This window comes from Urocitellus parryii, chromosome 5 (genome assembly GCF_045843805.1).
Source record: "Urocitellus parryii isolate mUroPar1 chromosome 5, mUroPar1.hap1, whole genome shotgun sequence".
NCBI classification, from domain to species: Eukaryota; Metazoa; Chordata; class Mammalia; order Rodentia; family Sciuridae; genus Urocitellus; species Urocitellus parryii.
The window spans coordinates 87,517,793-87,528,776 of NC_135535.1; the positions used below are offsets into that span (position 1 = coordinate 87,517,793).

The 10,984-nt window shown below is 35.4% G+C and overlaps 1 protein-coding gene across 3 annotated transcripts in view; it reads left to right on the forward strand.

Annotated features, from left to right (window-relative positions):
• Sox5 (SRY-box transcription factor 5) overlaps positions 1-10,984 on the forward strand; it is a 329,602-nt gene that overhangs the window by 318,458 nt on the left and 160 nt on the right. For all 3 annotated transcript variants that reach the window (XM_077798717.1, XM_026392331.2, XM_026392329.2), the window contains 3 exons: positions 2,344-2,517; positions 8,630-8,846; positions 10,591-10,984. The exon at positions 10,591-10,984 is cut by the window's right edge and continues 160 nt beyond it. In XM_077798717.1, the coding sequence (XP_077654843.1) occupies positions 2,344-2,517; positions 8,630-8,846; positions 10,591-10,894 (695 nt within the window). In that variant the 3' untranslated portion in view covers positions 10,895-10,984. The remainder of the gene's footprint in view (positions 1-2,343; positions 2,518-8,629; positions 8,847-10,590) is intronic.

Here is a 10,984-nt window from a genome sequence, read left to right on the forward strand (position 1 = left end):
TCTAAATGTCAGAAGTAGGATGTAGATTCAAGATGGCATGATTCTAAAGCAAACACCCTTAATCACTATTACCCTGTCTCTCATATCCTTACTTCTTTTGCCCCAAGCAAACTTTTTGGAAATTTGTATCTGTGACCTCATTTTTCAGTTTCCATTTGTCAAACTGTAACATGAGTACTTGGTTCAGAGGACATTTTTCAGGCTAGTCCTTTGCATTTTGAAATCCTGCCCACTGATTCTCTCTACCACAGTCAAAAGGCCTGTCTACTCAGTCACACAACTTCATGCTTCCCTTCTATACCTCAGGTTTGTGTCATCTCTGAACATTCCAAACACCCATAGTGACAACTAATAAATTGCACAGCAAAGAAGGAAAAAGAAGGCAGTGCTGTTCCCCTTATACAGTTCCCTGTCTGGTGATCTGTCTCTAGTATTAGGTGGCATACCTGTATTTTGGTGGCACAGCCCTCTATTTTGCTGCCATTGAAGAGGAAGTTCCCTGCAGGTAGCAAAGATCTGCATCAGGGCAAGCCAGTCACTGCACACAGTAGAAGAGAGAGGGTCCCAAAGACTCCCAACGACATAGCTGTCTCTCTGTGCTTGGGCTAATTCTACCTGATTGTGAAGGTGTGCACCATCTCAGGACTAGCCAAACTTCTCTAATATATCCAAACAATTTCCTTCTGTTTTCTACTTCACCAGGCTTGGATAAACCTGGCTTGAGTAAATATAAAGAGCTTGTTTCAATTTGTTGAAGTCACATACTGTTCCTTTTATTGCTTATGTTGCTGTAAGGTGTAGGAACAAGAAAAGGCAGATGTGCAAATGATCATTCGCTAGTTACAAACCCATTTTAGAAAGATGTTGCCATATATTAGCACTCATTTTTGTCAATAAAAAGACAATTGCTGGTAATAACACATTTCATAAATTTTAAGTTGCATTAGCATGGTAAAATATACCCATTGCAACCAGCATTAAAACATCAAAGTTTTTGTTGCTGTTATTTGTTGCTGTGCTTGTATGAAGAATATTTTCCAGACCAAAGAGCATGTTATAAATGAGAAATAATGAGAAATTCTACCAATGGATATGCATATTGCTTTTTTTTGATGTTCTTTAAGTCTTCAAGTCTAGGTGATTTGGGTTTGTTTCCTATTCAAATTAAGAAAAGAAAGAAGAATATGAAAGAAGGAAATAACAGCGATGCTTCTTTTCATTAAAAATACAAGTTTCTGGAAATCCACAGAGTATTTTAAGTTTTGCTCCCTCTTTGTAATGATAACCAGTGGAAATCCAGTGTCAGAATTCTTCATTCTTTCTGGTTCTCCTTATTTTCATTGCTTGAACTCAAGTACCTTGGAAGCTGTTTACTCTGCAGAAACTATTCTAAGATGTCCCAGAAGGCAAGAGGAGTAGACGCAGCTTCCAAGGGTTTCAGTGTGACTTGTGGGATGTGCTTTATCATCAGTGAATCTTACTAATTGAAATGTAACTGCCAGTGAGTCTCTCTGGATAACTTCAGATGTTAGGGGGAATATTCCAAAGAAAAAAATTATATATACATATATATGTATATTTGTATATATAATATTCTATAGATACTATTTGTATCTAAAGGATATAACTATAGACTTCTTAAGACACCATAGTAATACAATTATTAATTTGTTCTTTCTACTACAATTTTCAAAAATCTTTTGGGGGGACAGACTATCACTGCTGTATCAACATGCTTCATGCATATATTAGCACATAATTTTAAAGAAAAGCCAAGCACACTAAAAGGCAATATCTATATTGTATTGATACCTTGAAATTCTCTCTAGCTTGTATGTTTTTGTTTATGTAACCTCAGAGAGAAGAAAGAATACGAGTACTGTAGTTCTAACAGTCTTTAGCAAAAACGTATTCTCAACTTTAATAATCCATCGTGCCACATGGATTAGTATTTCACAGTTTTGTCAGCTTCTTTACGTTTTTAATATTTCTGCAGTACTGTCGTGCCTATTGATCTAAGTATTTTCTCTTTATATTGCATCACAAATCATATATTACAGCTTCTTTTGTGAGTTTTTGAAAGTAAATGGTGAATGTCTATAGTTCATTGAGAGAAAGGGAAAACATATTAGAAATAGACTAAAATTACAAATACAACATTTTCTACCACAAGGCTTATCATAAAAACTTCATAAACAAGCATCTGTCTTAAGAACTGGAAGTACCATTATCAGGAGTACTTTTTGTTTTCAGATATTTTAATAGACTAAAAAACAGTAATGCAAGAAAGAGAGTTGCCAAGAGTTTTAACACTGACGTGACGTGATGTTCCCTGTTTTTTAGGAAGTGCTGGAGTTTCAGAGTCAAGAATTTATAGGGAATCCAGGGGGCGTGGTAGCAATGAACCCCACATAAAGCGTCCAATGAATGCCTTCATGGTATGGGCTAAAGATGAGCGGAGGAAAATTCTTCAAGCCTTTCCTGACATGCACAACTCCAACATCAGCAAGATACTGGGTAAGAAGAGCATTCAAAATTAAGCAATGACTGAAATAAACATGATTTTTGTTCTCTTTTCTGCAGTTGTAGAAAGATACTGGATTTGGAAAACAGACAGCTTATGCCATTTCCTTATCCAAAATATAAGCCTCATCATTGAGGCTTCTGATGATTATGAGACATTCTATGTTCATCAAGAAATGTAGCCAGTTTCTATGTGTCTCCATACTAATTATTATAATATTTCTTCTTCTTTAAAAATGCAGAAATATGGGACTGGGGCCGGGGCTCAGTGGTAACACATTTACTTACCATGTGTGAAGAACTGGGTTTGATTCTCAGCACTGCATATGAATAAATGAAATAAAGGTCTATCAACAACTAAAAAATATTTTTTTAAAATGCAGAAATATTTAGTTATGACTCAGGAAAAAAAGTTTCTCTCACATGAGCTACTAGATATTGGTACTGAAAATTTTTATTCTTTTCCTTTGTGAATGATAGACGGATTGGTAAGCTTTCCTTCCTCTCTCCTCATCCTTTGTAACATAGTGTTAAAGATTTTTGACATTCCATTTAGAGTTCATCATGTTGGAGGATGCTGCTTGTTCTATAGCTGAATATCAGTTTAGATACTCAGAACATAAAAATATCTAAATATTGTGCCTTCTTTAATTTATACCTTCAGTAACATTAGGGACTAGGTATTTTTGGTAATACTTAGTAACTTTAAATAATTTTCCATATTATTAGAGAGATTTTTCTTCCACTGAAGATTTCAGCTTAACAGAAAGCAAAGCACATATTTTCCCTACAAGCGTACACTGAAGCACGCAGAGAAAATAAGTGGTGAGAAAGGATAAAGATTATAAAGAGACCTACTGTAGACCAATCTGAGTCCCATAAACAAAAGGATGATTCCATTTCCTTTTTCATCTTTCTGGATGTCCTTATTACTGCCATCTTTGTCACCAGTTTCATCTTCAAGTGGCCCAATGACCAGCGGACACTGTATTAGACACTGAGGCAATTTTAATTTTTTTTAATTCTCTGAATTCTAAGAGTTAAAAAATAAAAACATAAGAGGACGACCTAATCTATCAGCCAATTTTCACTTCAGAATTAAGTAACAAAATATTAAAGCTTTTTTAAAACTCATAGCACACTTGGAATTACATGTAGTTTAAGAAGATGGCATCTGTTCTTCTTCTCATTCAGGAAATGATAATCTCCAAGTAGTTACCACACATTCCTGTGTTTTTATGATCTCATATTCTCAACAAGGAAACAGGTTACCCAGTCTGTGATGTACAATGTGATAAAAACAAACAAAGCCATTAGCCAGTTAAACTGTTATGCCTCAGTATTTTCATCTGAAATGAGGTTGCCATCCGTAGATAAATATTACCTCAAAAGATATGAGCACGTGAAACTTTAGATATACAGAGAACATATGAAAGCTTTTTAATATATACACCTACACGACATCAAAAAGTGAATGGATCAAAAGGAAATGCATTTATTTTACATCTCTACCAATTTCTGATCTATTCTTCCTTTTTATGACTCTATTTTATCTTCCTTATAAGTTTCCCATCATTAAAAAAAAAAAAACAATGTACCTATTTCATTTGGATGAACTTTGGAAAGGAATAAAATAATTTGTATAACTGTATTCATGTTTTATCACTTACTCCCAAATTAGAAATCCAAAAATGTCAAAATAAAAACAAAAGCTAAATCCTGATTGCCTACACTGCCTTTGAATCACTCAATTGGTGTGTCTTCATAATAAAAAAATAATAATCACTGATTAAAATTTTATCTAAGTAGAAGAGAAATATAAGTTTTGATGATATAAAATGAGACTTGAGAAATGTAGCAAAAGTCTATGGAAAAAAGGTAACTGGCTAAGAGAATATCTTTCTGATTTATTAAAGAGAGTATTAGAATGACTATGCGATTATATCATCACAGCCTACATAGGAGTGCTGTCTAGTCTTTCTCATAAAATTGTACTAATTAAAGATGTAACATTTATATTTGGTCAAAATTAAACACTGAATTGTTTTCGACCTTAATATTTAGCCATAGCTTTAAATAAATAAGTGATCTTCAAATATCCTCAAGATCATTCTAATGGCTTATTTCATATAAAAATACAAAGAAAGCTTGATGTTTTCCTCTTTGCTGATTGTTTTGGATAACAGCCTTCGACAGCATGCTGCTAATTCATTCTGCTTAAAACAGGCGCTTGAGCTGGGTTGACATTTTACGTAGTCTCTGGGGATCCTAGTTGACATTTTAAAGGGCTTCTAAGCATTTTATAATACCCTAAAATCTGGTTTTAATAAGCCATTCTGCTGAAATTGTTAACATAAGGAATCACCTTTTACTGTTTGGCGCTGGATCAGGGAATGGGGGACATCTTTTTCTGATTAGATATACAGTAGTTGGAGTAAAATGTGCAAATTCATTACATACCCCATGGAGATGACAATGTTACTCAGCTCAAACTCTCCACTTTCAGTGTATTGCCAGATTTAGAATGGAAACAAACAATTTTAAGACCTTTTTCCCCCTTATTTTAAGCATCAAGTATTTTTTAATAGATATCTTCTCTTTTGTCATCAGAAGGAATACTTAATTGCATGTCTCTGTTTTTCATTACAAAAGTCCAACCTTCTGAAAATAGCAGAGAACTTACTCCTTGTACATGGGTCCAGGGCAATCAACCAGCCACACCCAAATCAAGTAGCTATTTCCATCTAATTCGGAACTATCTAATTTTTTTTCTCACCATTCTTATCTAGTGTGTTTCCGGGGCTGACACCGCCACTGTAGTCAGTAACTGTTGTAGCTGCAGAGCCATTGAAACTAAAACCGAACTTGTCAATTGGTTATGCAAAATCAATGTAATTATTGAAAAATGAAACTGGATTTGCCACAAAACCAAAGAATTATTCTGCATGGTCTTAGATTCTAAGTAGTCATTTTGTTCCATCTAAGGTTTAGACAATCTTAATTCTTAATTTAAAAAATGAGTAATTATTATGTGGCCATATTTTAAAATACAGTTTAGGAGTCAGTGACACTCCCAGAGAAACTGTATGATCAAGAGTTAAAAATATTTGTAATCCAGTTCATGCCAGGTTTGAAGTCAATTGATTTGAGAATTTACCTATCTTTTATGATGATATTTCTTCTACTTAAGTCCTTTTTCCTGTGCATTTTGTCAGACTAGCTTTGGTTCCTCTAATCTCCCACTAAAAGACCTTGATCATTGTATTCTTCCTCCCTAAGATGCTCTTCTCTTTCTGATGCTTGGAGAAGCCTTCCTGCCCTACAGAAAACTGAGCTTACCTCCTTATCGCGGGATCTATTAACTTCCTGTATTTTTCCAATTGTAATTAAAATAAAATTTGTAATAAAGTGTTTAACATATTTTTCCCCACTGAAGATGAGCTACAAGAAGACAGGAACTATAATAGTTCTCTTGTTTACTACACTATGTATTCTGTAATTAATGTAGCATTATGCACGTGTAGGAAACAAAGCAGCATTATACACATAGTAGGTAGTACAAAAACTGTTTTAGCATCCAGAGGCAGATTACTTCAAGGTATAAACATTTCTGTTCTTTAGACTCTTTGACAATTCCCTTTCTAATTGAGAATGTTGATTTCTTTGTTCAATTTTGGGATAAAGATAGTAGATTTTATATTAACTCAGCCATACTTTATATGGTTTTTTAATGTATTCCTATTTGCCAATATGCTATTTCTGGTAAGCTCATTTTTTCACTACTTACTCTGAAATTCAAAAAGCTGGTATACATACTGGCAAGAAACTAAATGAAAAAAATTGATATAATCCAATAGTATCATAACCATATCTGTGTTTTTATATCCCACAAGAACACATAATATTATGCAAGTACTTCTAGATGATAATGTTGGACAAATAAGTTTGAGATTAAATCTCCAATGATATGGCCTCACCAATTGAGTTAATATTAAACAATACTATTTAAACAGAAATTTGAGAAAGGAACAGGAAAAGAAATTCTATTATTTAAGCTATAACCTAAGTTTCTGTTATAAATCCAATAAAATCATATTAGTTGTCTAGATTAAAAAAATCTGTTTATAAATCTTTGTAACACCTATGATCAAATACAACTTATGTAACATATGTTCCAACAGGAAACAATTCTAAACAAAGAGATAATTCCCCTTTCATTGCATTCTTCAATGAACATAATAGTTCATCTTGAAGAATTTTCTGCATTTGTAGGAAAGAACTTTCAACAGTGAAATATTTGTATTTGAAATGTGGAATTATGATTGAGAAGTTAACCAATCCTGAAACTTCTAAGATCTTGCTTAGATGATTTTGGAAGGCAGGTAAATGTTAACCAGTACATGTTCGATAAGCATATTAGTCCCTTTTTCATTACTAAAAGGAAATACTTGAGGATGGGTGACTCTGTAAAGAGAAGAGACTTATTTTAGCTCGTGATTGTGATCTAAGGTCGAGAGACTACATAAGGTGATGGCTTCTTGCTGGCAGAGTCTTGAGGTAGCAGAGGGTATCACAGGGCAAGAGATAAGCATCTCTACTGTGTTTTTCTTCTCTGATCTCTCTCTCTCTCTCTCTTTTCTTATAAACCTACTCTAGTGTTCAATAATAGGGTTCTCATCCCAATGATTTTGCCTAATCATAATCACTCACCAAAGGCTACACCTCTAAATGGTGGAATTAGGTTTCCATCCTTTTAATATCTTACAGTAAGGACTTAAACTCCAACATGAGTTTTTGGGGGGACAACCACATTAAAACACTGCTATAGGAAACCCGTAGGTCCAGTTTTTTGGTCTTTGTTTCTTTGGATAAAGTTGAGCTGGCTATTTTTAGATAAATACATTTCATCTGCAATAAAAGTAAGTCTGTCTTTTAAAAATGAACACTATTACTACTACTCCTATTGCTACTATACATAGCTATACTGACAGAATCAAAGCTTTCAAGCACATCTAACATGAGAATTAGCATAAACTATTTTTAGTTAAGCTTCAAATTTGTTTTTCTCAATCCTAGTTGGATCCACACCAAAATTAATAGTGAAAAGAAGGGAAAAACAATATGGGTTATCATTATTAATTCATACTGTTTCATGGAAAGTGACATCTTTATATCTTTCTGAAAGTGGGTTCTGAAGATAAAATTCTTACATAATTACCATTGGATTTCTGATCACTGCTAGATCATATAGAGTGGGTGGCTATTTATATGTAAAAGTCTACATTGTAGCATATTTTAAATTCTATTAAACCTGAGTTTGAGTCAAAGATCTGAGATTTAACAGTAGTGTGCTCTTTACACAGCTACTCAAGTTCATCTATTTGAACTTTTTATTGCTATTTGAAGCCTATTTCTTTTTCTGTTTTAACCTCAGTTTTCTCATCTATGAAAGTAGCTATAAATGCCATCTATTTGATTGTGAGGAAAGGTAGAAATGGGACAACATGTGAAAAGTTCTTAGTACAGCATCTAACATATAGTAGTTACCCAGTCCATGGTCGTTAATAACATGCATTTTAATTAAATGAATTTTACTATAATCCTCCCTATAGTCACACTTAAACATTTTGAAGAAAATGAGAATATGTGATACTGGGACACTTGTAGTAAATAATGTGCCCCCACAAAAAAATTAACACCGACTAGATAGTCTCAGATTCAGAATATGTGCTGAATTATTGTCTCACTTTTCAGCTGAATTACATCATGGCCTAATGCATAAATGAAAGGCATATTCATGAAATTATTGATGGGCTTTTAAACACATAATATACAAGTTTGGTTAAACTGTTCATTCAAGTCAGAAAAATAATATATTGCCCAGAATTCATATCTCTGGGTATAGTTTCTTTGGGTAGAGTGCCACCAACACCTCTGTTCTTATGAGATCTCGCCTTTTGAATCAAAGCTCACTAATCAAAAACATGTTTATGTATTTCTGGGCCTGGGCCAACATTTTTTAGATTTTCTTGTTCTCAGTTATATCTCTTTTTTTGGATGCTTAGAAGCTGTGCAAATTGGAATCCTAACCTTCCTTTGTTCACAGGATCTCGCTGGAAAGCTATGACAAACCTAGAGAAACAGCCATATTATGAGGAGCAAGCCCGTCTCAGCAAGCAGCACCTGGAGAAGTACCCTGACTACAAGTACAAGCCCAGGCCAAAGCGCACCTGCCTTGTGGATGGCAAAAAGCTGCGCATTGGAGAATACAAGGCGATCATGAGGAACCGGCGACAGGAAATGCGGCAATACTTCAATGTTGGGTATGGAACTTGCAGCTGTTTATCTTATGGGTAGAACTTCCTTTCTCACTCAATGGGATAATGCAACATTTATTTAGTTGCAAAGGGGCATTTTGTAAAAGAACCTGAACTTAGTGTATTTTGAGTGACTAAGCTGTCACCCTCGTGGACCTAAGAAATATATCCACAGGTATCCATTACAAGCACCTAGTTCCTGCAGTCACTTTGTCAATAACTCATTTGCAAATACAATGTCTTAAGAGTAAATACTTTCAAAGTGTGCTATTAAAACTTGAAAGTATTATCTGGCATGGTGCACACGCCTGTAATCCCAGAAGCTAGAGAGGCTGAGGGAGAAGGATCAGTAGTTCAAAATCAGCCACGGCAATTTAGTAAGGCCCTCAGCAACTCAGTGAGACCCTGTCTCTAAATAAAATACAAAAAGGAGTGGGGATGTTACTCAGTGGTCAAGCGCCTCTGGGTTCAATCTTCAATACTAAAATAAACCCTAACTTGAAAGTATTACTGTTTTTCTTCCTTGGCGGTTTTTGACACTCAAGATCTCACTATGATAAATTATCATACAGCTCACAACTTATTTGAGAGAACACAGCATAAAAGTGATTTGAACAGAGAGAAACACTTGTTTCTGAATACTGAGGAATTGCTGAGCTATCAGTGCACATGTGTGGTCTCTGTGGATTACACAGAGTAGGGATTATATTTAGGACTCATCAAGGCTGTGAATGGGAAAGTTCCATTCTGAATTAGAAATGCAGCTCTCAGGATGTTTTCCTCCACTTTCTGTGGCAAGGCTGTTGACAGTGTTGTCACATGCTGTCTGCAACTGCATTGCTTCTGCCGAATTATCTCAAAGTACATAGACATAAAGTTGCTCATGTTTGAAACAGATCCTGAGAATTTAGAATAACAAATACCGTTCTGCATATGGCCAGAGGATATCTTTGAAAATAACTTCTCAAATCTGCCCTGTACCCTCCATTTCCTTGAAAGAGTCTGTATGCTCTGTCCAAGGGTCTGTGGTTTCTATCCAAGTACATGACTCTCAACAAAGCTGAATACAAAGTCCAACACTTCTTGAACATCAATCCATTAATCCCTTCCAGCTAGGACCAGTTATACAATCTGAAGAGTCAATTACAAAAATGAGAGGACAGGGTCCCTTGTTTAAAAGTTATTAAGAATTTCAAGATTGTCAACAGCAGGATTTTAACCAAGTATAGGACTGTAATGCAGTTGCACAAGCTGTGTGACCATGAAGCTGGGCCTGCCTCCTACCCCATGGGGAGAAGGGAACAATGCAATATTATCAGTTCTGGTACATTCTGGGCATTTTGAGAGCTCTAATACTGTAGGAGTTTTCCATTAAAATTAAATTATCTTTAGGCTTAATTATAATAAAAATTATGTCTGCATGTTATAGTAATGGATAAGTGAGCTTGGAGTTGAGAACATGAGTTTTTCTATTTAATCTTGGTATGTTTCAATCTTTTCCCCCTCAAAATAGACTAGTAACACAATGACTACTCTGAAAATCCAGTGAGCATTTCATGTAAATGCCTTGTAATCCATGAAGGGCTATCCAGAAATAAGATAGTCAACTCTAAGTAGAATATTAATTTTTAAAATGTTAGGCAATCGAGTGCTTAGAGTTGGACACTATTGAGCAAATCAGCTATGGGGTAAGACTGGCCTCTAACTCATGCACTCACTCATGATCTCTTTTTGGGAATTCCTGTGACAGGCAACAAGCACAGATCCCCATCGCCACCGCAGGTGTTGTGTACCCTGGAGCCATCGCCATGGCTGGGATGCCCTCCCCTCACCTGCCCTCGGAGCACTCGAGTGTGTCCAGCAGCCCAGAGCCTGGGATGCCTGTTATCCAGAGCACTTACGGTGTGAAAGGAGAGGAGCCACATATCAAAGAAGAGATACAGGCTGAGGACATCAATGGAGAAATTTATGATGAGTACGATGAGGATGAGGATGATCCCGATGTAGATTATGGGAGTGACAGTGAAAACCATATTGCAGGACAAGCCAACTGATAAGGGTCAAAAGATGGTTGTGACCTTAGGACTTAAAGAAGCCCTAGCTGGTTCATCCTTACCAGTGGCCAAGCACATTAACTTTCTCAT